The sequence below is a fragment of the Papaver somniferum genome, chromosome 3 (genome assembly GCF_003573695.1).
Source record: "Papaver somniferum cultivar HN1 chromosome 3, ASM357369v1, whole genome shotgun sequence".
Lineage (NCBI taxonomy): Eukaryota > Viridiplantae > Streptophyta > Magnoliopsida > Ranunculales > Papaveraceae > Papaver > Papaver somniferum.
Window position 1 is genome coordinate 228143499 of NC_039360.1, and position 27614 is coordinate 228171112.

Consider the following 27614-nt stretch of genomic DNA (forward strand, 5'->3'; position numbering starts at 1 on the left):
TTATTAAAAAAAAAATAATCAAAGGCTGGCTTTTTGTCTAGAAAATGGGAGTAACGACAGCATTTCACTTACTCATGTTTTTATAATCTTAGTTCGTACTTTTTGTAGGCGGCGAGTGATTATCGTAATCACATCGCAGCAATCTCCGTTATGTCATATTGTTTTTTCTGATCCACTTATATCAGTGATTAGTTCAAAAACTAGCAATCAAAATTAGTAGGCCACAATCTGGGTTAATCAGTATTGTTTTTTCTTCAAGTATATAAGGTAGGTGTGACTGCTGATCCACCTAATTTTGGTAGCACTAAAATTGGCTAACGTTCTTTTTCAGCTTATTATGATTATATAAAGATACTGGTGACTAGTCTGATAGATGATGGACCTAATTTACTTTGCACTACAAATAACCTCTGATTAACCCAGATTATTATATTATTATAGTCTTAAAAAAATAATACTAACACACACACGATATTTCATAAATTGCTTTAAAAAAAAAACTATATTTCGAAAATGTGAACAAAACAGGAAGATGTCCACTAAATATCGTACGTGGGATTAACATATAGAACCGATATGATTGATCTTATATGAGTACAATCAGCCCATCAAACTGTAGTTATATTTTATAAATGGAATCCACTGATCTTATATGAGTGGAGCCACGCCATATAAAGTTTCTTTGATGATATCACAATATTGATCCCAGCAATTACACAAATTGTTAGAGTTTTAATTATACTGAAGATCCCTCCAAATTCATATAATAAAAAAAACAAAACGGCAGATCATATGCCATTAGCAATAGGAAATTAAACATCTGAATGGCTACATGACATAAAGAGAAAACTAAAAACTAACACCTAAAGTCGCTCAAGGAATTGTTGATTTTCTTTATTTAAAACTTGCTTGAAGTTACCTGTCTTTTTGTGGTATCTTCTTTTCATTTGAATATATAATTAACTTCATTTGGCACATATAGAAAAAAAATGTTCTGCTTTCTATTAGCTTTGTTATTTTAATGCACCATCATCAGTACTGTAAAGAGCAATGGCGAATCATTTGTTTTACTATATCAAACGAAATACTTTTGGCATCGTCAAGTGATCATTTTCACTTCATTAAACACGTAGGGTTTGTTGTGATCCTCGGTTATATATATATGAGGCTTCAACAACTCCTCTCTAGCTAGCTGTATATATATTTCTTTCGTTCCTCTCCAACATCACTACTTGATTTTCATGCTCCTAGATAGAGTTCTTTATCTTGGAATTGTGAAGATGTCTGTTGTCTCAGATGTGTCGGTTGCATCTGATGTAACAAAAAGCCAGGAGGAAGCAGCTCTTGTCCTACAAGTGCGATTCTATTCTTTGGACTTTGCATGGTGTTGGGAATAGGTTCAAGACATTTATGTCGTGGAAGTAAACTACCTTATACAGTTGCTTTGCTTTTCATTGGAGTTGGTCTTGGATCACTAGGTAATCATTCTTCTCCGATTTTTATTTATTGCAGGAATTGTATAGTTTGGGCATCAAATATACATACATGCTCGTCCGTCTCTCAAAAGTTGAGCTAGTTATAATTATAAGATTTGGTTTCTAGAAATTGTGACATTTCATTGAATTAAGACAATACCTCTAAAACCACCTTTTAGCGTAAGAAACACATGTAGTTTTATAATTATGTTTATAATCGTTATATAGGTGTTTTGAAATGCTTTCGATCCAATAAATAATATTTTTGACCACAAAATTTATAAATATAGGTGGAATAGTTTGAAAGATATGTCATTCCTAAATTTTACTACTCTGTTGTCTTAAAGAAAAATACATAAAAGTATCACTCTCTTACCCTGATCGAATAAAGATATCAGCACAAACAAAATATGTGCCTAAAAAATATAGATCGAATTAAAAGAAAGAGAAAATAAAACTGATAAACAATAGGTTTTTCTTAAATATAGGCCACACATTTATTAACCGTAAACCGTTTTAAATAAATGTTTAAGCTAACCAAACACAACTTTATAATCATTCAACCTAGCCCACAAAATTTTATATAGTTATTATATATAGCTCAAAATAATAAGACAATCATTAAATCCTTAAATCAACAACAACAAAAAGAAGCTAATTATATAATCAAATTTAACTAAGATATTTGACATAATTGATGTTTTTTGAAGAATTATCAATACCCTCAATCAATCTCAATGTAATCATGATTGAGAAGAAAAAAAACATCATCTTAGAGTTTTTTTTTTTTTTTTTATGGATTATATTTATGGAGTCCTAGAGAATGGTTATAGGAAAAGAACAAAATCTTAGTTTATTTCATTTCGATTGATGTTGATGTGGAGCTTTTTTTAAGAGAACAATTACAATATACACACCGATTAATTTTAACGTAATCGTGATTAAGAAAAAAATATTTTAGAAAAAATTAAAAGAATTACAATTTATTTTGTTTTCGGGAAAAAGTAAGAATTCGGGTTTGTATATAATTGTTCAATTTGTGAGAATACTAAAAGAACAATCATAATCAATTTTCAGTATGATTAATAAAAAATAGTTAGGGTTTATTTTGATTTTGAGTAAAAAGGAGATTTAAGTTCAATTGTTAGTAGAAAACTAAAACTTGTTTGGTTTTTCATTGTAACTTTTGGATTTTCATTTGAACTTAAACTTTTTAGGTTATGGTTAACAAATGTGTGGGCTATATTTAAGAAAAGCCTTGAATAAGTGGATGATTTTCTTGAGAGGATGATCGTCATAATGCAATGGTTTTGAAACCTTTCGTGATCATTTCAAGGTTCCAAGGGATTTGAAGTAATATGGTTTAATTAATATGGCAATATAGAGGTGAAATTTAGTCAGTGACGGAGTTATGTATAGACTGCTGAAAACAATTCTCATATGGAGCAAGACCAACCCACGACAAGGGTAGGGAACTTTCTATCCTGCCGGTCTAGCTCTGAGGCCCATTTTTTAACACTACATTACAAGAGAACTCTTGGGATGGCTGAAGAGCGCCCCCAAAGGCCTAAGGCCATCCTAAAAAGGTGGTGCCGGCGGTTTGACTGTCGTCCCCTATACCACTATCACTAGTGCTATTTGGTTGTTCGTCTTTTCTTTTCATTTAATGGCAGCCCTAGTACCAATTGGGACCTCCAGTATATGACCGTCCCAAGTTGCCCACAGAGACAGTTTTGAGAAAACAACGATCCCTAAAAGCCCCTTATTTTGTAGTGTAAGCATATTTCTTCCAATCCTTGCCTATTTATTACCTTTTACCAATAGTCAAACTCTTTAGCCAACCGTCAAGAATATTTGCCTTCGCATTGGAGATTTTTTGGCACCGCCCCTGATTGTTCTCTCTGGTCTATTGGAAAGTGGGAATTAGGTGGTTGTCCCTCCTCTTACTCTCTTTTACTCAAATGACCTTTGTTTAAAAATTCATCTAAGAAAAAATTAAACTATTTTGTTTAAATGACCCTTAGAAAAGGAGGGTCATTTGGATAATTACGTTCGACAATATTATCAAATAAAAGATTTTAAAGACAAAAATAACCTTATGTGTAAGAATATATAAAGATGAATATAAATTATATCATTTAACTTTGTCTTAAAAAAAGAAAAAAAAAATAATATCTTTTAAGGATACATAACTTGTCTCACAAAGCATACATAAGAATTTCATAAATTTTATATATTTGAAAATCTTTTGAAAGACCTACGGAACGAGTGTAAATACAACTAGCAAATTTTTATTTTTCAAATTTTTTAATTTTGTATATATTTTTGTTTTATTTTTTTTCATATTTTTACAGGCTAAATTGGGGTCTACTCCAATTAATTTGGGCTTACAACTACATGATAAAAAAGATTACTAAGAGATGAAACTATCAATTTATCCTCTATCAAATACTAATACTACAAATATATCCCCATTAAATCCTAATAATTAAAAAAAACTAAAAACTAAAACTAAAATCAAAATCATAAAACTAAAAACTTAAATCAAAATCATAAAACTAAAAATTTAAATCAAATTCATTTCTATCTCCATCTCCAACCGAATCTTCTTCTCTTATTCTCCTCTAATACGAATCAAGTACTTTTCTTGTAACTCAATCCCATAAGTTAGGTTCTAGCAACATGCAATAACTGAAGTTTGATTTTTTTGAAATCAAAGTGTTTTAGGCTTATTAGAATCGGTTTACATCAATGTATTTATGAACCGATTTTATTTAGAAAGACGGATTTTATTCATGCCCACAAAGACCGATTATACCGAATGTGTATTCTGGTTGGAGAACATTTAACCAGAATCGTTCTGTGCGAATGTCCACATAGCCGATCCTGGTATAGAAGAGATAACCGTTTTTCTGTGTGTTTTTTTGGTTAGATTCGGATTACATGTATATCAACATAACCCGATTATACAACCTTTGATTTCTTAACTATTATTCCCACAATCGGATTATTTAAGGGTCCACATAAACTGATTGTTATTGATGTTCCCCAAAACCGCTAGATATGGTACACCTAAATAAACCGATTTGTGGTTGATGTTGATTCATTAACCATGTTTGAATTTCGACACAAATCTTGAAATTTTTATCTTTATATTATAGAGCATGAAATTTTGAATTGAACGCGAAAAAATGAGGTCATTCCGACATCTGATGAAGAAATTATGAGGAAAAAAATCGAAAAAATGCATAGATTAACAATCAGCTTATGCGGGCATTAACATAAACCGATTCTGGCGAAAAAAATCATAGAAAAACTCATATATTTTACAATCGGTCTATTTTCTAAGTATTATAAACTGATTCTTACAATCGGTTTATGTGAGCACGAACATCCACCTATTTTGGGCAAGTTTTTTCGAATTTTTTTTAATATTTTGATGAAGAATAAAGATTAATTATTTTTTAATTTAATTTGATTAAACATCAAATTAATCACCCGATTAACGCTAATTAATCAAGGGGTAAATTAGCCATTTTTAAAAATAATTGGATAAGTGGTTACTCTTTTTACCTTTTAATTATCTTTTTTTTCTCGTAGTCGTATGACCAAATTAATTGTCATAGGCCTCAATTTAGCCAGGATATTTTATAGTGTGCAGGCAATATGTACACCGATTTTATGTGCAGACAATATGCACACCGTTTATTTTGATAAAACTATTTCCTATAACATTCTTGGGCCACTCGAATAATTTATAAATTTTATCAGATAACTTGGATAAGAGAGTAAAACTCATAATTTCTAGGATCATGATAATAATTTACTCTCCACTCATTGCCAATTGGTTCTAAGTTGGATGCTCATATCCTAACATGGTATCAGAGCAGGCTATTTATGTCGAGTCATTTGACCGCACATTTGCTCCGCGTCACCCAATTTATTTTCCACGTGTTAGACCCAATGATACTACACGTGAGGAGGCGTGTTGAGACTATTAATCCCACATTTAGCCTCTCTATTCATTGCCAATTGTTTTTGAGTTAGATGCCCATATTCTAACAAAAACTGTTCGATAAATAATTTTGTTTTCGTGCTGGTAGTTTATTTTTATTCTCTCATAATAATAAATGAATGGTGTGAAATTGCCACTCTCACATTGAAAAAAGGTTGAACATTGCTATTTGGGGTGCCGGATTCCATGGGAAAGTACCAAACCCCATATAACACAGTACTTTTTGTTTGTCCTATATGAGATTAGGCATCCGCACGTAGAATCCGGTATCCCATTAGGAGCATTGAAAAGGTTATTAAGTGAGGATGCAAAATAAGAAAAAAACCAGCCCCTCACCATAGTAAATTCCAATTCAGCCTAAATGGTCCAAAATGCCCTCACCTTTACAGCACAAAACACAACCAAGCTTATAAAAATCTGTGCAGTATCTTTAAGATTTGAGTCAGACCGAGTCAGGCTTTTTCCTTTATCCAGCATGTAAAACCAAAACTACTACCACCACCGTCACAATCAAAATGGCATCACACACCGCAAATATTGTTGGAATATTTTCAACACCGCTTACCAAAGGGGGGTCCTGGGGGGCATCGCCCCCCCAGGCTGTGGTCGACCGGACATACCCAAGCCGGCCGTACTCATGCTCAACTTGAGTATTCTAGTGTTATTGGGAGTCTTATGTACGCTATGCATTGCACAAGACCGGACATAGCCCAAGCCGTGGGAATATTATGTCGTTTCTCAAGTAATCCAGGATATGAACACTGGAAAGCAGTTTCAAGAGTTATGGCTTACTTGAAAGGAACAATAAATTTTGGTTTGCATTACCAAGGCTATCCCGCTGCACTAGAGGGGTACAGCGATGCTAACTGGAACAATGTAGAATCAAATTCCAAGTCAACTTCGGGATGGATTTTTACATTAGGGGGTGCTGCTGTGTCTTGGAGTTCCAAGAAGCAGACTTGTATTTCTGATTCAACAATGTTGTCAAATTGATAGCTTTAACTGATGCATGTAAGGAGGCAGATTGGCTTAGAAACCTACTTATGGAGATTCCTTTTTGGAAGAAGCCAACTCCGGCGGTCTTGATTAATTGTGATAATCAAGCTACAATCTATAATGTCTCTAATAAGACTTATAATGGAAAGTCTAGCATGCAAGTCTTAGACACTACATGGTTAGGCAACTACTCAAGAGGGGAGTAGTTACGGTTAACTTTATTGAATCAAAGAGGAATTTGGCAGACCCATTTACGAAAAGTCTACCAAGTTCAGTGGTTTCAATAAAAAGGAAAGAAATGGGACTAAGGTCTGTGAAGGAAGTTTGATCTCCCATAGCAGAAACCCAACCTATGTTTTGAAAAGGATAAACAAGGTTCAATGTGGTACCAACAAGTTATGGAAGTAGATTATGGAGCACTAATATAAAAACTTCCCATTTCTTATTAGTGCTGGTTTCTGCAAGAAAATAGGATGGATGTAAATCCTTAATGAGTCTATGATTAGTAAAAGGTGTATCGCAGAAACACCTTCGAGACTTACCTATATGAGTATGGAAATAAGGCCGTTTCCTAAGAGAAGAAGACCGTTCTCTAAAGAAGACTCATGAACAAGGATATAAGCACATGGCCATTAACGTGCTTGGCTACAGAACACATGATTTTATGAAATCAATATGTGTGGAGACTCCGGTTTTATCATAAGGGGTACTTGGTTCAAGACTGGTTTCACCATAGAACCTCGATAAGGCTTTGAGTTTCTTACACTAAGTGAAGGTTCAAATCCAAAAGATACCTATCATTTATGTGTTGATTTCAACGATGATGCTTAGTCTCAATTGTGCTTGAACTACGTTGGCTTGATCCCACTCGGGTACGTAGGCAGTCACTTCGGTGATGCAGTCACTCTGATTTAAAAGTTTTAACTTTGTTTTATGGTTTTTGAAAATAGGGGGAGAATGTTGGAATATTTTCAACACCGCTTACCAAAGGGGGGTCCTGGGGGGCATCGCCCCCCCAGGCTGTGGTCGACCGGACATACCCAAGCCGGCCGTACTCATGCTCAACTTGAGTATTCTAGTGTTATTGGGAGTCTTATGTACGCTATGCATTGCACAAGACCGGACATAGCCCAAGCCGTGGGAATATTATCGTTTCTCAAGTAATCCAGGATATGAACACTGGAAAGCAGTTTCAAGAGTTATGGCTTACTTGAAAGGAACAATAAATTTTGGTTTGCATTACCAAGGCTATCCCGCTGCACTAGAGGGGTACAGCGATGCTAACTGGAACAATGTAGAATCAAATTCCAAGTCAACTTCGGGATGGATTTTTACATTAGGGGGTGCTGCTGTGTCTTGGAGTTCCAAGAAGCAGACTTGTATTTCTGATTCAACAATGTTGTCAGAATTGATAGCTTTAACTGATGCATGTAAGGAGGCAGATTGGCTTAGAAACCTACTTATGGAGATTCCTTTTTGGAAGAAGCCAACTCCGGCGGTCTTGATTAATTGTGATAATCAAGCTACAATCTATAATGTCTCTAATAAGACTTATAATGGAAAGTCTAGACATGCAAGTCTTAGACACTACATGGTTAGGCAACTACTCAAGAGGGGAGTAGTTACGGTTAACTTTATTGAATCAAAGAGGAATTTGGCAGACCCATTTACGAAAAGTCTACCAAGTTCAGTGGTTTCAATAAAAAGGAAAGAAATGGGACTAAGGTCTGTGAAGGAAGTTTGATCTCCCATAGCAGAAACCCAACCTATGTTTTGAAAAGGATAAACAAGGTTCAATGTGGTACCAACAAGTTATGGAAGTAGATTATGGAGCACTAATATAAAAACTTCCCATTTCTTATTAGTGCTGGTTTCTGCAAGAAAATAGGATGGATGTAAATCCTTAATGAGTCTATGATTAGTAAAAGGTGTATCGCAGAAACACCTTCGAGACTTACCTATATGAGTATGGAAATAAGGCCGTTTCCTAAGAGAAGAAGACCGTTCTCTAAAGAAGACTCATGAACAAGGATATAAGCACATGGCCATTAACGTGCTTGGCTACAGAACACATGATTTTATGAAATCAATATGTGTGGAGACTCCGGTTTTATCATAAGGGGTACTTGGTTCAAGACTGGTTTCACCATAGAACCTCGATAAGGCTTTGAGTTTCTTACACTAAGTGAAGGTTCAAATCCAAAAGATACCTATCATTTATGTGTTGATTTCAACGATGATGCTTAGTCTCAATTGTGCTTGAACTACGTTGGCTTGATCCCACTCGGGTACGTAGGCAGTCACTTCGGTGATGCAGTCACTCTGATTTAAAAGTTTTAACTTTGTTTTATGGTTTTTGAAAATAGGGGGAGAATGTTGGAATATTTTCAACACCGCTTACCAAAGGGGGGTCCTGGGGGGCATCGCCCCCCCAGGCTGTGGTCGACCGGACATACCCAAGCCGGCCGTACTCATGCTCAACTTGAGTATTCTAGTGTTATTGGGAGTCTTATGTACGCTATGCATTGCACAAGACCGGACATAGCCCAAGCCGTGGGAATATTATGTCGTTTCTCAAGTAATCCAGGATATGAACACTGGAAAGCAGTTTCAAGAGTTATGGCTTACTTGAAAGGAACAATAAATTTTGGTTTGCATTACCAAGGCTATCCCGCTGCACTAGAGGGGTACAGCGATGCTAACTGGAACAATGTAGAATCAAATTCCAAGTCAACTTCGGGATGGATTTTTACATTAGGGGGTGCTGCTGTGTCTTGGAGTTCCAAGAAGCAGACTTGTATTTCTGATTCAACAATGTTGTCAGAATTGATAGCTTTAACTGATGCATGTAAGGAGGCAGATTGGCTTAGAAACCTACTTATGGAGATTCCTTTTTGGAAGAAGCCAACTCCGGCGGTCTTGATTAATTGTGATAATCAAGCTACAATCTATAATGTCTCTAATAAGACTTATAATGGAAAGTCTAGACATGCAAGTCTTAGACACTACATGGTTAGGCAACTACTCAAGAGGGGAGTAGTTACGGTTAACTTTATTGAATCAAAGAGGAATTTGGCAGACCCATTTACGAAAAGTCTACCAAGTTCAGTGGTTTCAATAAAAAGGAAAGAAATGGGACTAAGGTCTGTGAAGGAAGTTTGATCTCCCATAGCAGAAACCCAACCTATGTTTTGAAAAGGATAAACAAGGTTCAATGTGGTACCAACAAGTTATGGAAGTAGATTATGGAGCACTAATATAAAAACTTCCCATTTCTTATTAGTGCTGGTTTCTGCAAGAAAATAGGATGGATGTAAATCCTTAATGAGTCTATGATTAGTAAAAGGTGTATCGCAGAAACACCTTCGAGACTTACCTATATGAGTATGGAAATAAGGCCGTTTCCTAAGAGAAGAAGACCGTTCTCTAAAGAAGACTCATGAACAAGGATATAAGCACATGGCCATTAACGTGCTTGGCTACAGAACACATGATTTTATGAAATCAATATGTGTGGAGACTCCGGTTTTATCATAAGGGGTACTTGGTTCAAGACTGGTTTCACCATAGAACCTCGATAAGGCTTTGAGTTTCTTACACTAAGTGAAGGTTCAAATCCAAAAGATACCTATCATTTATGTGTTGATTTCAACGATGATGCTTAGTCTCAATTGTGCTTGAACTACGTTGGCTTGATCCCACTCGGGTACGTAGGCAGTCACTTCGGTGATGCAGTCACTCTGATTTAAAAGTTTTAACTTTGTTTTATGGTTTTTGAAAATAGGGGGAGAATGTTGGAATATTTTCAACACCGCTTACCAAAGGGGGGTCCTGGGGGGCATCGCCCCCCAGGCTGTGGTCGACCGGACATACCCAAGCCGGCCGTACTCATGCTCAACTTGAGTATTCTAGTGTTATTGGGAGTCTTATGTACGCTATGCATTGCACAAGACCGGACATAGCCCAAGCCGTGGGAATATTATGTCGTTTCTCAAGTAATCCAGGATATGAACACTGGAAAGCAGTTTCAAGAGTTATGGCTTACTTGAAAGGAACAATAAATTTTGGTTTGCATTACCAAGGCTATCCCGCTGCACTAGAGGGGTACAGCGATGCTAACTGGAACAATGTAGAATCAAATTCCAAGTCAACTTCGGATGGATTTTTACATTAGGGGGTGCTGCTGTGTCTTGGAGTTCCAAGAAGCAGACTTGTATTTCTGATTCAACAATGTTGTCAGAATTGATAGCTTTAACTGATGCATGTAAGGAGGCAGATTGGCTTAGAAACCTACTTATGGAGATTCCTTTTTGGAAGAAGCCAACTCCGGCGGTCTTGATTAATTGTGATAATCAAGCTACAATCTATAATGTCTCTAATAAGACTTATAATGGAAAGTCTAGACATGCAAGTCTTAGACACTACATGGTTAGGCAACTACTCAAGAGGGGAGTAGTTACGGTTAACTTTATTGAATCAAAGAGGAATTTGGCAGACCCATTTACGAAAAGTCTACCAAGTTCAGTGGTTTCAATAAAAAGGAAAGAAATGGGACTAAGGTCTGTGAAGGAAGTTTGATCTCCCATAGCAGAAACCCAACCTATGTTTTGAAAAGGATAAACAAGGTTCAATGTGGTACCAACAAGTTATGGAAGTAGATTATGGAGCACTAATATAAAAACTTCCCATTTCTTATTAGTGCTGGTTTCTGCAAGAAAATAGGATGGATGTAAATCCTTAATGAGTCTATGATTAGTAAAAGGTGTATCGCAGAAACACCTTCGAGACTTACCTATATGAGTATGGAAATAAGGCCGTTTCCTAAGAGAAGAAGACCGTTCTCTAAAGAAGACTCATGAACAAGGATATAAGCACATGGCCATTAACGTGCTTGGCTACAGAACACATGATTTTATGAAATCAATATGTGTGGAGACTCCGGTTTTATCATAAGGGGTACTTGGTTCAAGACTGGTTTCACCATAGAACCTCGATAAGGCTTTGAGTTTCTTACACTAAGTGAAGGTTCAAATCCAAAAGATACCTATCATTTATGTGTTGATTTCAACGATGATGCTTAGTCTCAATTGTGCTTGAACTACGTTGGCTTGATCCCACTCGGGTACGTAGGCAGTCACTTCGGTGATGCAGTCACTCTGATTTAAAAGTTTTAACTTTGTTTTATGGTTTTTGAAAATAGGGGGAGAATGTTGGAATATTTTCAACACCGCTTACCAAAGGGGGGTCCTGGGGGGCATCGCCCCCCCAGGCTGTGGTCGACCGGACATACCCAAGCCGGCCGTACTCATGCTCAACTTGAGTATTCTAGTGTTATTGGGAGTCTTATGTACGCTATGCATTGCACAAGACCGGACATAGCCCAAGCCGTGGGAATATTATGTCGTTTCTCAAGTAATCCAGGATATGAACACTGGAAAGCAGTTTCAAGAGTTATGGCTTACTTGAAAGGACAATAAATTTTGGTTTGCATTACCAAGGCTATCCCGCTGCACTAGAGGGGTACAGCGATGCTAACTGGAACAATGTAGAATCAAATTCCAAGTCAACTTCGGGATGGATTTTTACATTAGGGGGTGCTGCTGTGTCTTGGAGTTCCAAGAAGCAGACTTGTATTTCTGATTCAACAATGTTGTCAGAATTGATAGCTTTAACTGATGCATGTAAGGAGGCAGATTGGCTTAGAAACCTACTTATGGAGATTCCTTTTTGGAAGAAGCCAACTCCGGCGGTCTTGATTAATTGTGATAATCAAGCTACAATCTATAATGTCTCTAATAAGACTTATAATGGAAAGTCTAGACATGCAAGTCTTAGACACTACATGGTTAGGCAACTACTCAAGAGGGGAGTAGTTACGGTTAACTTTATTGAATCAAAGAGGAATTTGGCAGACCCATTTACGAAAAGTCTACCAAGTTCAGTGGTTTCAATAAAAAGGAAAGAAATGGGACTAAGGTCTGTGAAGGAAGTTTGATCTCCCATAGCAGAAACCCAACCTATGTTTTGAAAAGGATAAACAAGGTTCAATGTGGTACCAACAAGTTATGGAAGTAGATTATGGAGCACTAATATAAAAACTTCCCATTTCTTATTAGTGCTGGTTTCTGCAAGAAAATAGGATGGATGTAAATCCTTAATGAGTCTATGATTAGTAAAAGGTGTATCGCAGAAACACCTTCGAGACTTACCTATATGAGTATGGAAATAAGGCCGTTTCCTAAGAGAAGAAGACCGTTCTCTAAAGAAGACTCATGAACAAGGATATAAGCACATGGCCATTAACGTGCTTGGCTACAGAACACATGATTTTATGAAATCAATATGTGTGGAGACTCCGGTTTTATCATAAGGGGTACTTGGTTCAAGACTGGTTTCACCATAGAACCTCGATAAGGCTTTGAGTTTCTTACACTAAGTGAAGGTTCAAATCCAAAAGATACCTATCATTTATGTGTTGATTTCAACGATGATGCTTAGTCTCAATTGTGCTTGAACTACGTTGGCTTGATCCCACTCGGGTACGTAGGCAGTCACTTCGGTGATGCAGTCACTCTGATTTAAAAGTTTTAACTTTGTTTTATGGTTTTTGAAAATAGGGGGAGAATGTTGGAATATTTTCAACACCGCTTACCAAAGGGGGGTCCTGGGGGGCATCGCCCCCCCAGGCTGTGGTCGACCGGACATACCCAAGCCGGCCGTACTCATGCTCAACTTGAGTATTCTAGTGTTATTGGGAGTCTTATGTACGCTATGCATTGCACAAGACCGGACATAGCCCAAGCCGTGGGAATATTATGTCGTTTCTCAAGTAATCCAGGATATGAACACTGGAAAGCAGTTTCAAGAGTTATGGCTTACTTGAAAGGAACAATAAATTTTGGTTTGCATTACCAAGGCTATCCCGCTGCACTAGAGGGGTACAGCGATGCTAACTGGAACAATGTAGAATCAAATTCCAAGTCAACTTCGGGATGGATTTTTACATTAGGGGGTGCTGCTGTGTCTTGGAGTTCCAAGAAGCAGACTTGTATTTCTGATTCAACAATGTTGTCAGAATTGATAGCTTTAACTGATGCATGTAAGGAGGCAGATTGGCTTAGAAACCTACTTATGGAGATTCCTTTTTGGAAGAAGCCAACTCCGGCGGTCTTGATTAATTGTGATAATCAAGCTACAATCTATAATGTCTCTAATAAGACTTATAATGGAAAGTCTAGACATGCAAGTCTTAGACACTACATGGTTAGGCAACTACTCAAGGGGGAGTAGTTACGGTTAACTTTATTGAATCAAAGAGGAATTTGGCAGACCCATTTACGAAAAGTCTACCAAGTTCAGTGGTTTCAATAAAAAGGAAAGAAATGGGACTAAGGTCTGTGAAGGAAGTTTGATCTCCCATAGCAGAAACCCAACCTATGTTTTGAAAAGGATAAACAAGGTTCAATGTGGTACCAACAAGTTATGGAAGTAGATTATGGAGCACTAATATAAAAACTTCCCATTTCTTATTAGTGCTGGTTTCTGCAAGAAAATAGGATGGATGTAAATCCTTAATGAGTCTATGATTAGTAAAAGGTGTATCGCAGAAACACCTTCGAGACTTACCTATATGAGTATGGAAATAAGGCCGTTTCCTAAGAGAAGAAGACCGTTCTCTAAAGAAGACTCATGAACAAGGATATAAGCACATGGCCATTAACGTGCTTGGCTACAGAACACATGATTTTATGAAATCAATATGTGTGGAGACTCCGGTTTTATCATAAGGGGTACTTGGTTCAAGACTGGTTTCACCATAGAACCTCGATAAGGCTTTGAGTTTCTTACACTAAGTGAAGGTTCAAATCCAAAAGATACCTATCATTTATGTGTTGATTTCAACGATGATGCTTAGTCTCAATTGTGCTTGAACTACGTTGGCTTGATCCCACTCGGGTACGTAGGCAGTCACTTCGGTGATGCAGTCACTCTGATTTAAAAGTTTTAACTTTGTTTTATGGTTTTTGAAAATAGGGGGAGAATGTTGGAATATTTTCAACACCGCTTACCAAAGGGGGGTCCTGGGGGGCATCGCCCCCCCAGGCTGTGGTCGACCGGACATACCCAAGCCGGCCGTACTCATGCTCAACTTGAGTATTCTAGTGTTATTGGGAGTCTTATGTACGCTATGCATTGCACAAGACCGGACATAGCCCAAGCCGTGGGAATATTATGTCGTTTCTCAAGTAATCCAGGATATGAACACTGGAAAGCAGTTTCAAGAGTTATGGCTTACTTGAAAGGAACAATAAATTTTGGTTTGCATTACCAAGGCTATCCCGCTGCACTAGAGGGGTACAGCGATGCTAACTGGAACAATGTAGAATCAAATTCCAAGTCAACTTCGGGATGGATTTTTACATTAGGGGGTGCTGCTGTGTCTTGGAGTTCCAAGAAGCAGACTTGTATTTCTGATTCAACAATGTTGTCAGAATTGATAGCTTTAACTGATGCATGTAAGGAGGCAGATTGGCTTAGAAACCTACTTATGGAGATTCCTTTTTGGAAGAAGCCAACTCCGGCGGTCTTGATTAATTGTGATAATCAAGCTACAATCTATAATGTCTCTAATAAGACTTATAATGGAAAGTCTAGACATGCAAGTCTTAGACACTACATGGTTAGGCAACTACTCAAGAGGGGAGTAGTTACGGTTAACTTTATTGAATCAAAGAGGAATTTGGCAGACCCATTTACGAAAAGTCTACCAAGTTCAGTGGTTTCAATAAAAAGGAAAGAAATGGGACTAAGGTCTGTGAAGGAAGTTTGATCTCCCATAGCAGAAACCCAACCTATGTTTTGAAAAGGATAAACAAGGTTCAATGTGGTACCAACAAGTTATGGAAGTAGATTATGGAGCACTAATATAAAAACTTCCCATTTCTTATTAGTGCTGGTTTCTGCAAGAAAATAGGATGGATGTAAATCCTTAATGAGTCTATGATTAGTAAAAGGTGTATCGCAGAAACACCTTCGAGACTTACCTATATGAGTATGGAAATAAGGCCGTTTCCTAAGAGAAGAAGACCGTTCTCTAAAGAAGACTCATGAACAAGGATATAAGCACATGGCCATTAACGTGCTTGGCTACAGAACACATGATTTTATGAAATCAATATGTGTGGAGACTCCGGTTTTATCATAAGGGGTACTTGGTTCAAGACTGGTTTCACCATAGAACCTCGATAAGGCTTTGAGTTTCTTACACTAAGTGAAGGTTCAAATCCAAAAGATACCTATCATTTATGTGTTGATTTCAACGATGATGCTTAGTCTCAATTGTGCTTGAACTACGTTGGCTTGATCCCACTCGGGTACGTAGGCAGTCACTTCGGTGATGCAGTCACTCTGATTTAAAAGTTTTAACTTTGTTTTATGGTTTTTGAAAATAGGGGGAGAATGTTGGAATATTTTCAACACCGCTTACCAAAGGGGGGTCCTGGGGGGCATCGCCCCCCCAGGCTGTGGTCGACCGGACATACCCAAGCCGGCCGTACTCATGCTCAACTTGAGTATTCTAGTGTTATTGGGAGTCTTATGTACGCTATGCATTGCACAAGACCGGACATAGCCCAAGCCGTGGGAATATTATGTCGTTTCTCAAGTAATCCAGGATATGAACACTGGAAAGCAGTTTCAAGAGTTATGGCTTACTTGAAAGGAACAATAAATTTTGGTTTGCATTACCAAGGCTATCCCGCTGCACTAGAGGGGTACAGCGATGCTAACTGGAACAATGTAGAATCAAATTCCAAGTCAACTTCGGGATGGATTTTTACATTAGGGGGTGCTGCTGTGTCTTGGAGTTCCAAGAAGCAGACTTGTATTTCTGATTCAACAATGTTGTCAGAATTGATAGCTTTAACTGATGCATGTAAGGAGGCAGATTGGCTTAGAAACCTACTTATGGAGATTCCTTTTTGGAAGAAGCCAACTCCGGCGGTCTTGATTAATTGTGATAATCAAGCTACAATCTATAATGTCTCTAATAAGACTTATAATGGAAAGTCTAGACATGCAAGTCTTAGACACTACATGGTTAGGCAACTACTCAAGAGGGGAGTAGTTACGGTTAACTTTATTGAATCAAAGAGGAATTTGGCAGACCCATTTACGAAAAGTCTACCAAGTTCAGTGGTTTCAATAAAAAGGAAAGAAATGGGACTAAGGTCTGTGAAGGAAGTTTGATCTCCCATAGCAGAAACCCAACCTATGTTTTGAAAAGGATAAACAAGGTTCAATGTGGTACCAACAAGTTATGGAAGTAGATTATGGAGCACTAATATAAAAACTTCCCATTTCTTATTAGTGCTGGTTTCTGCAAGAAAATAGGATGGATGTAAATCCTTAATGAGTCTATGATTAGTAAAAGGTGTATCGCAGAAACACCTTCGAGACTTACCTATATGAGTATGGAAATAAGGCCGTTTCCTAAGAGAAGAAGACCGTTCTCTAAAGAAGACTCATGAACAAGGATATAAGCACATGGCCATTAACGTGCTTGGCTACAGAACACATGATTTTATGAAATCAATATGTGTGGAGACTCCGGTTTTATCATAAGGGGTACTTGGTTCAAGACTGGTTTCACCATAGAACCTCGATAAGGCTTTGAGTTTCTTACACTAAGTGAAGGTTCAAATCCAAAAGATACCTATCATTTATGTGTTGATTTCAACGATGATGCTTAGTCTCAATTGTGCTTGAACTACGTTGGCTTGATCCCACTCGGGTACGTAGGCAGTCACTTCGGTGATGCAGTCACTCTGATTTAAAAGTTTTAACTTTGTTTTATGGTTTTTGAAAATAGGGGGAGAATGTTGGAATATTTTCAACACCGCTTACCAAAGGGGGGTCCTGGGGGGCATCGCCCCCCCAGGCTGTGGTCGACCGGACATACCCAAGCCGGCCGTACTCATGCTCAACTTGAGTATTCTAGTGTTATTGGGAGTCTTATGTACGCTATGCATTGCACAAGACCGGACATAGCCCAAGCCGTGGGAATATTATGTCGTTTCTCAAGTAATCCAGGATATGAACACTGGAAAGCAGTTTCAAGAGTTATGGCTTACTTGAAAGGAACAATAAATTTTGGTTTGCATTACCAAGGCTATCCCGCTGCACTAGAGGGGTACAGCGATGCTAACTGGAACAATGTAGAATCAAATTCCAAGTCAACTTCGGGATGGATTTTTACATTAGGGGGTGCTGCTGTGTCTTGGAGTTCCAAGAAGCAGACTTGTATTTCTGATTCAACAATGTTGTCAGAATTGATAGCTTTAACTGATGCATGTAAGGAGGCAGATTGGCTTAGAAACCTACTTATGGAGATTCCTTTTTGGAAGAAGCCAACTCCGGCGGTCTTGATTAATTGTGATAATCAAGCTACAATCTATAATGTCTCTAATAAGACTTATAATGGAAAGTCTAGACATGCAAGTCTTAGACACTACATGGTTAGGCAACTACTCAAGAGGGGAGTAGTTACGGTTAACTTTATTGAATCAAAGAGGAATTTGGCAGACCCATTTACGAAAAGTCTACCAAGTTCAGTGGTTTCAATAAAAAGGAAAGAAATGGGACTAAGGTCTGTGAAGGAAGTTTGATCTCCCATAGCAGAAACCCAACCTATGTTTTGAAAAGGATAAACAAGGTTCAATGTGGTACCAACAAGTTATGGAAGTAGATTATGGAGCACTAATATAAAAACTTCCCATTTCTTATTAGTGTTGGTTTCTGCAAGAAAATAGGATGGATGTAAATCCTTAATGAGTCTATGATTAGTAAAAGGTGTATCGCAGAAACACCTTCGAGACTTACCTATATGAGTATGGAAATAAGGCCGTTTCCTAAGAGAAGAAGACCGTTCTCTAAAGAAGACTCATGAACAAGGATATAAGCACATGGCCATTAACGTGCTTGGCTACAGAACACATGATTTTATGAAATCAATATGTGTGGAGACTCCGGTTTTATCATAAGGGGTACTTGGTTCAAGACTGGTTTCACCATAGAACCTCGATAAGGCTTTGAGTTTCTTACACTAAGTGAAGGTTCAAATCCAAAAGATACCTATCATTTATGTGTTGATTTCAACGATGATGCTTAGTCTCAATTGTGCTTGAACTACGTTGGCTTGATCCCACTCGGGTACGTAGGCAGTCACTTCGGTGATGCAGTCACTCTGATTTAAAAGTTTTAACTTTGTTTTATGGTTTTTGAAAATAGGGGGAGAATGTTGGAATATTTTCAACACCGCTTACCAAAGGGGGGTCCTGGGGGGCATCGCCCCCCCAGGCTGTGGTCGACCTGACAGGTTTTATTTGGCCGATAAAAGCCTGTTCGAAAATTTCGAATCCAAAAGACACCATTGATGTCTGTTGATGAAGGAACCCGACGTTTCGTGAATAGAAACCTGTTGGCGAATAAAAACCTATTCCCAACAGGTGCAAAACCCTTTATAAATAGCTTCTCCCAGTTTCGTTTAAACATATAAGAAAAATCAATCTGTTTTCTCTGTTTCAAAAAACATCATCAGAAATCAGAAATCTCTTTGTGTGTTCTTGATTGAATCAAGGGGTACAAACCTTGAATTCAGTTTTCGTTGCAGGGCTTTCATTGTATCCTGAAGGCAATATTTCGCATACCTGTTGTAATCGCCAATTGTTATTGGGAGGGTAGAAATATTTGTCTAAAAGAAATTTATACAAGCCTTGAAAGTTTTGGAGTGCAACACTTTCTTCTCTGATTCATTCATCCTTTGTGAAACCCAATTTTTTCCAACAAATATGTTGTAGTTACTTTCCCTCCAATACAACTCGCTTAACTTGCTTCAACCTCTTCTTTTTGTTGTTGTTCGCCTGAAATCATCCTAAACGATTTCAACCAGTAGTTCACCTTGTTCACTTCCAGCTGTTTTTTTTTTGTGATGCATATAGCCTGTTTGATGAAATGTGTGAAAGGCACATGCAGTATCATAATGATACTTGTAATGAATGCCAAAGTTGAGCTTCTACAGATTTACATGCTTCAGGTGCTAAATGGAAAAATGAACCCTTTGTGATATTCTTAAGGGACCGTGGTGCACATACCTACCTCGGTAACCTCGCCTTCATTTGTATTTGATTACTAATTTTATGTGCAGAATTCGGTTCGAACCATGGACTTGGAAAACTTGGGGAGGGTATTCGCCTTTGTAAGTTCTTATATTTCATGGGATTACATGTGTAGTTTATTCTTTGAAGCTTCCATATTTGCATAGAGAGTAGAGACACTAGTCTGCATTTCTCTTGTATTCTCATATACTGGGACAGTCAAGTCTCTGTGGCTGGTGACCAAGGATATGCCTCACATGAAAATAGAGTAATATGGATATTTTTCCTCCTAAATATTTTTGTAACGAGGTTCAATGGTTTTATTTTTAACAAACAGGGGCAAGTATTAGTCCAGACCTTATCTTTGCTGTTTTTCTTCCTGCACTTCTCTTTGAGAGCTCTTTCTTGATGGAAGTACACCAAATCAAGGTTCGTCTTTAACAGTTTTCTTACAAGTCAAGGCCCTATTATTACCTCTGTAGTGCTTTAAGTTGTAGGAAGTGCGTAAAGAAAAAGCCAAAATCCACTTACGGTACTATTTTACCCCTTGCAGAGATGTATAGGTCAAATGCTTATTCTTGCTGGTCCAGGTGTTCTGCTTTCGACTGTTTGTCTTGGATCTGCGATGAAGGTAAGTGTGCAAACTATAAACTTGTTGAGTCAAGGAATATTGGCATTAATATTTACCATACAAATGTTGTAGTTTGCTTTTCCATACAATTGGAGTTGGAAGACATACTTGTTGCTGGCGGGGATTCTTAGTGCTACTGATACTGTAGCTGTTATGGCTTTGTTGAAAGAGCTTGGTACGAACAAAAAACTGAAGACAATAATCGAAGGAGAATCATTGATCAACGATGGGTATGTATCTTAGTTGTCACTTGTCAGTAGTACGTTACTCAAATGCATGCTCATGATTCGTTTAGATGTGTATGGTGCATTTTGATTTTCGAATTTCCATGTACACTTTTGGCTTCTCAAAAGTTCTTGTTTCCATTGGCAGGACAACAATTGTTGTGTATCAGTTGTTTTATCGTATGGTCCTAGGGGAGAACTTCAGTACTGGAGATATAGTAAAATATGTAACACAAGTTTCAGTAGGAGCTTATGTACACTACCCCCTTTGGTGAATAATTGAGTGGACTGAATTGTTGGTTACAATCCTTTTGTCCAGTGTAGGTATTGGCCTTGCTTTTGGAGTGGCATCTGTTTTGTGGTTGGGATTTATATTCAACGACACTGTTATAGAGATTTCGCTGACACTTGCTGTGAGCTACCTTGCTTACTTCACTGTAAGATTCTCTTCCTGTGGAATTTGAGATTTTTTTCCACTACTTAGATTTCGCTTATTGTTCCATTAGTAAAAAGATTACCGATTCTAAGCGATTGCATGACCTATTTTCCTTAGAAATAGGTACATAATCAATTTAGGCTACCAATAGTTATTTTAATGATTTCTAGAGGAAGTATAACTTTGGTATGGTTTTACATTGCACATTGTGTTTCTGTATGCTAGGCTCAAGAGGGCGCTGGCGTGTCGGGTGTCTTGACTGTGGTGATTCTAGGGATGTAAGTTTATTTGTCGACACAAAATTCGCAAGGTACTCAATTGTACTAGAGAATGTTCTCATGGAGTTCAAATCTGCGGCAGGTTTTATTCTGCAGTTGCTAGGACAGCTTTTAAGGGTGACAGCCAACAGAGTTTGCATCATTTTTGGTATGTTTCTTTTACCTGCGTATCCCTGATGAAAGAAATGCATCCGTATCAATTTATACGTCTTGGACCGAATGTATACAAAAAACACTAAGATATGTTCATGACCATTGAATGCTTTGCTATCTTAGTCTTCCATTGCTTTCAAAGAAGAATTTTCAAAGCTTGTATGTGACGTGACAAATGTATTTATTTTTCCTGGTTTCTCTATGACATGATTTCTACAGTTTCGAAATTGTAACTTTTTTTTCAGGGAAATGGTTGCCTACATTGCCAACACCCTCATTTTCATCTTAAGGTGCGATCTTTTTTTTTTTTTTAAATTCATGTACTACATAATGCACTGTATATATAGCTCAGAACCTTTCTTTTAAAGTAAAGTTTTAAGCATGCTTTTCTTGTATTTGCAGTGGAGTGGTTATAGCTGAATCTGTTATTCACAGTGAGAACTATACCTTTAAGCATGGTAAACTACCTTCAAACTTTTCCCACCATGTATATATATCATTCTTTTTTGATTTGACAACCTAATGATTTTCTCAAGATCATAGTTTCTAACCGTGAATGAGTGTATCTCACCGTAATTTTTCCAGTATAATATGAATTTGCTATATTTCCGATGTGGTTAGTCATTTGTAAGCATAATCTGTTAGGCACCAATTATATGCACTGCCCTAAAATTCTTAAACCTACTATAGAACAGATTGTTTATGAATGACTAAATACACACGACACATGTCACACTGTTAAAGGATTGTCGCGCCCGCCTCAAACATGAACACACATCAAATTTTTCCTCGATGCTTTATTATTCTGATTGTTTTTTTTTTGCCTGTTCAGAAACTTCATGGGGTTACTTGATTCTTCTTTATGTTTTCGTCCAATTGTCCCGCGTTATTGTTGTTGGCACCTTGTATCCATTTTTGCGCTACTTTGGGTATGGCCTGCAGTGGAAAGAAGCAATTGTTCTTGTTTGGTCAGGCTTAAGAGGTGCTGTCGCGTTGTCTATGTCATTATCAGTGAAGGTAAGTTATTTCCGGCCAACTTTATGTAATTCAATGTCACACACTACTTTACTTATTAGACTAATTTTTCTGATGATTTCAGCGTGCAAGCGACAGTTCAACCTTTGTCAATCATGAAACAGGAACTCTGGTATATCATTCCAGCGCATGGTTTTTCCTGTTTTATATTTATGATCCGATTGTTTGTCTGATAAGTGATTGTTTATATACACTTCTTTCAAATATAGTAACTAAACCATTTTACTACACAGTTTCTTTTCTTTACCGGTGGGATTGTATTCATGACGCTCATTGTGAACGGATCAACAACACAATTTCTTTTACGTTCCCTTGGTATGGATAAGCTATCGGCTGCAAAGGTGATATTACATCTGTCTTTGCCTCGTTTTGAGAATTATGTGCATTACAATGTAGAGACTAAGTTTAGCGATGTCTGCTAGGCATTAAACATACATTAGTTGTAACTTCCATTATCTGGATTACCGCTGGTACTAATTCAACTAGTATCTCTGTGTGGTATCAGAAACGGATCTTGGATTACACAAGGTACGAAATGATGAATAAGGCACTGGAAGCATTTGGTGATCTTGGAGATGATGAAGAACTAGGACCTTCTGAATGGCCCACAGTGCAAAAATATCTTGCTTGTTTGAATAACCTGGAAGAAGACCAGGTGCACCCTCACACTCAATCTCAGAATGAGATCAACATCGATGCTATGAATATAGAGGACACAAGAGTACGCCTCTTAAATGGTTAGTCCGTCAATCTTTGTTCTACAAGAATCATCTTTTTTTTTCTCAATTTTGGCTTCAGTCGAAAACCTGAAGTCAGCTTGGGCTTTTCTATGACTTCTATTTTCATTCCAGGAGTCCAAGCTGCATATTGGGGGATGCTAGAAGAGGGGAGAGTAGCTCAGCATACTGCAACTATCTTAATTGGTTCAGTAGATGAGGCAATGGATTTTGTCAGTCATGATTCTCTATGTGACTGGAAGGGCTTAAGGTCCCATGTTCACTCTCCAAGTTACTATAGATTGCTCCAGATGAGCATCTGTCCACGGAAGCTGGCGAGTTATTTTACGGCGGACCGGTTAGAGTTAGCATGTTGCATATGTGCTGCGTTTCTCCGTGCTCATAGGATTGCAAGGAGGCAACTGCATGACTTTATCGGTAACCTGGCATAAAATTTCAAAATTTCATAGTAGACTGGATTCTCCCTTAATTGATTGCTTTCTCGTAAACGTCTGCTCCTTTTTTTTAGGCGACAGTGAAATTGCTTCTCTTGTGATCAATGAAAGTGAATCAGAAGGAGACGAAGCAAGGAAATTTTTGGAAGACGTCCGCTATACTTACCCTCAGGTTTTGCATGTTGTAAAAACGAGACAATTAACTTATGCAGTGCTAAAACATTTGGGTGAGTATGTTCAAAATCTTGAAAAAGTAGGGATATTAGATGAGAAAGAGATGATTCATCTTCACGATTCTGTGCAGGTAAGTTGAGTCAAGATACTTGCAGTTATAGTACTACTACCTTACTCCCATTTATATACAAATATGTCTTTTCAATTCGTACTCCAAACATTATTTTGATATACTTGCCAGACTGACTTGAAGAAAGCTTTAAGGAACCCTCCTGTAGCAAAGATGCCAAAGTCAAATGATATGCTAAGATTACATCCTTTGTTGAGAGAACTTCCTTCTATTGCACGCGTGCATCTTGAAATATCTACAAAAGAAATGACAAAGCCACATGGAGTTTCACTTTGTGAAGAGGGTACTGAACCAAATGGAATATGGCTTGTTTCAAATGGAGTTGTGAAGGTAATTCTATTTCAAATGAAGTTTCAGTTTTTTTTTTGTAAATTAGTTTCTCTTCTGAGTTTGCCGATGACTATAGCAAATCTGACTTAGTTTTTTGTAAACTGTTTTATTGCAGTGGGGGAGTAAGAATTTTAGAAACAAACATTCTTTGCATCCAACATTCTCACACGGAAGTACTTTAGGCTTATATGAAGTACTAAACGGAAAGCCCTACATCTGCAATGTCATCACAGATTCTGTTATATCCGGTTTCTTTATTGAAAGTGAAACGATACGCTCCTTGCTCCTATCAGATCCTGCTGCAGAAGATATCTTGTGGAAGGAAAGTGTCTTAGCCATTGCCAAAATCCTTCTACCACAAATTTTTGAAAAAATGGCTATGCATGAGTTGAGATCCCTTGTTGTGGAAAGGTCTGATATGAATGTATACATAAGCGAGGAAATTATAGAAATAGCCCCTCACTCCATTGGATTTCTATTGGAAGGAATTATTAAATCCGTAACTGATCCAGAGGAAATGCTGGTGTCTCCAGGGGTGCTGTTGCCCTCATATGGCGATTTAAGCTTTCTCAGTTTGGAGACATCAGGTAAGCAAGAACTACCCTGTATCCGAAGTTCAAGAACATATCAACAAACATATTGGACCATTATGGGCTTTCTGTTTTTTTATATGATATATGCGCATCATTGTGACAATAGAGACATATTGGGTTGATTACAGCAGGTTCCAAGGATGCAATTTTCCTTCATCAAAGAACCTCATATCAGGTTGAAACTAGAGCTAGGGTGATTATACTTGACATGGCAACAGTTGAGGCTGACACTCAACCACGAAGGAGAAAATCTTTGTGGAACCCTGCTGCAGCCCAATCCCCTAGATGCTTAAATAGAGAGCACAGCGGTCTAGTGAGTTGGCCGGAAGACTTGTTCAAACACAAACGACGCCAACACAAGGTAACCTACCTCAGAGCCATTTATTTGCAAAATCTTGTTCTCTAGATGCAGGATCCTCATACACGCTTATACCAGTAAATTGTATACATGGATGGCGCACGTTGTTACTATACTTCTTTTGCAGTTGTGGTTCAAGTTCTTCATCTAACTGTTTGCTTATTTCTCTAAATTAGAATCCGGGTAGCAGCTATAGAAAGAAGTATCAAGATTCCTCAGAGAAAAAAACTGCACAGTCATTCATATCCAACGGGTCCATCTAACGTACAGGCTAGGCGACTTGTGTCTGTCCGATCTGCAGGGTCTAATGATGTGAGGAAAACTAGCTTCACGCTAAAAGCTTGCGAAGGATCAGATGAAAACTGTCAGTGGAAACACTAACTAGAGTGATGGAGTGATATCTCAAGTGATGAATCCGTTAAAGAAGACGAACTCATCGAGAGAATCGATTCCCCAAGCAGGCTTTTGTTTTAACACCTACCATTTCCATCCTCGTACATGTAGATCGTTATATTTCTGCTACTTTAGTTCCTTTTGTGTGTGTTTTTTTTTTTTTGAAGAAACAAAATAAAAACATCTCTAATAATAAACTTAATTTAGCTCTTTTTTTTTTTCTTCTATTGGGGATCAATCACTGTGCTCCGATGTGCCTTCCTTTCTGGTTGTGATGTCTTCGCCCCGAGAACACGGATGTTGGGTCTCAGCAATTACACAACTTTCTGCCAATCCCATCCATTTTTTTTCTTCATATTTTTAATTTTAGCCGTACCAGTATTGGAGCGTAGCTCACAAGTTGGTGATGCATCAAATGGTTTTCCTAGTTAGTTTTATCAGTGCATGGTCATGGTCCTCATGGACCAAACCTGATCACTCCGTCTCTCTCTATGCTCTCTTGGGTAATTTTGCACAGTGAAAAGTGACCACGCACATGCATATGACTGCATCCTTCCTTTCACAAACAGCATTCTTCCCATTGATGCCAAAATGGCAAATGCCGACTCAAAAATACAGTTCTTATAAGAATCGGAATGGCCAACTCACACGACTTACTAATTTGCCGTCTCTCAACTTGGTAGCATAAATAGCGCAAAACCCTAGTTGCCGGCGTCAACACAAGATTAATATTTTCTAAACATAGAAAACCCTAGTAGGGTTAGCTAGTAGGCTATAAATATCTAAACGATGAAGGGACTTCTCAGAGCCTCTAAAATCAATTAACTTCTCCATGATTGCTAGCAATGGTGTACCACTGCAGTATCTCCGCTCTCAATGTGACTGTGTTCACACAGGAGAAAACAGAAGCACCTTGATTTTCACAGTGATTTTTCCTTTCAGAAACTAGGATAACCAACTCTTATGTGATCCTTGAGAGGAGAAATCATTGTGCAGATGAAGTTGGTTCATATTTTGTTTCGAGTGTTTTTTTTTTTTACATAGATATACAAATTACATAGAAATATCTTTGATTTTCACGATGATTTTTCTTCTCAAAAAACACCGTCATTATGGTAATAAAGGCGGTTCAACCTCCAAGATGTGCATGTTCATGTGTCTATCTATAAATTTGCAATAGCCTTATATTTATGCTTCCGTTGTTGAAAGTCAATGAGCTAAGTTCTGATTGAGTTGGGTGTGGTGGAGGCTGGTAAACGCTATTTCATCTTCTGGGGCTTTGCCCTTATTTGTTTGTTAGAATGGCTGATGGGTGTAAGTTTGTTGAATTTTGTTTCAGGCGCATTGTTAAATTCCCAAGTAATTCAAATCACGCGAGACTAAATCGGAGTTGATAGTTGCGTGTCGTATGAGAATCTAGATGTGATTATAAAATCCGTGAAGGCTTAGACGTTTTTCTATTTTCTCGCAACACGTCTTAATTAATCCATTAAGTCAAAATATTAAAAAAAAACAGAATTATCATGCCTATAAAATTAAAATAACATGTACCGTCTTTTTTATCTTTGGAAAGGTTTAAAAGAAAATAATCCTATTAATCTTTATTCCCTTTTTTAACAATATATTTATAGTAAGAAGATTTCTAATCCAAATGTAAGATCCATAACTAGTGAGATTATGTGTCTTTATACATGGAGATACTATTTAAGATTTCACATAGAAATAGAATACAGGAATGATTAAAAAAGACACGAGAGTATATGCATAAAAAGATGGCAAAAATATCGTTTGGTCCCTTTTTAGGTGGACCCATATCAGTTTAGTCCTTCGGGACTGTTTGGTCCATAATTATATAAAAGTATTAAATTGATCAAAATACCATTTCGTGTTAACTCCTGTTAATTTCTACTTAATTTTTCAGAAATCACCTTTTATTAGGAGTTCATTCGTCAAAATGAAGTCCTGATAAAAACCTAGATGAAACCAGAGTTCATTCCAGAAATAAACTCCTGATAAAAACCTAATATAAACCAGAGTTCATTCCATAATTGAACTCCTGATAAAAACC

General features: G+C 37.6%; 1 protein-coding gene across 2 annotated transcripts; it reads left to right on the plus strand.

Annotated features, from left to right (window-relative positions):
- Positions 1-1361: 1361 nt before the first annotated feature.
- On the plus strand, positions 1362-25656 carry LOC113358856 (sodium/hydrogen exchanger 7-like). 2 transcript variants are annotated; one of them, XM_026602579.1, is made up of 20 exons: positions 1362-1478; positions 19691-19741; positions 19978-20069; positions 20194-20271; positions 20344-20501; positions 20815-20932; positions 21157-21209; positions 21292-21357; positions 21608-21652; positions 21765-21820; positions 22195-22379; positions 22462-22509; positions 22631-22738; positions 22903-23134; positions 23249-23551; positions 23643-23872; positions 23984-24202; positions 24318-24789; positions 24924-25156; positions 25330-25656. In XM_026602579.1, exons 1-20 carry the CDS (start codon positions 1382-1384, stop codon positions 25414-25416), a joined length of 2931 nt encoding a protein of 976 aa, XP_026458364.1. In that variant the 5' UTR covers positions 1362-1381; the 3' UTR covers positions 25417-25656. The 2 variants fall into 2 exon arrangements, with proteins under 2 accessions (XP_026458364.1, XP_026458365.1); XM_026602580.1 differs by having other exon boundaries at positions 24927-25156.
- The last annotated feature ends 1958 nt before the right edge of the window (positions 25657-27614 follow it).

Bases quoted from the DNA above. Each gene is read 5' to 3' on its own strand.
- LOC113358856 (XM_026602579.1), top strand. From the start codon at position 1,382: ATGGTGTTGGGAATAGGTTCAAGACATTTATGTCGTGGAAGTAAACTA. The intron at 22,510-22,630 runs GTATATCATTCC...TTTACTACACAG, and splicing joins ATCATGAAACAGGAACTCTG to TTTCTTTTCTTTACCGGTGG. The intron at 23,135-23,248 runs GTTAGTCCGTCA...TTTTCATTCCAG, and splicing joins AAGAGTACGCCTCTTAAATG to GAGTCCAAGCTGCATATTGG.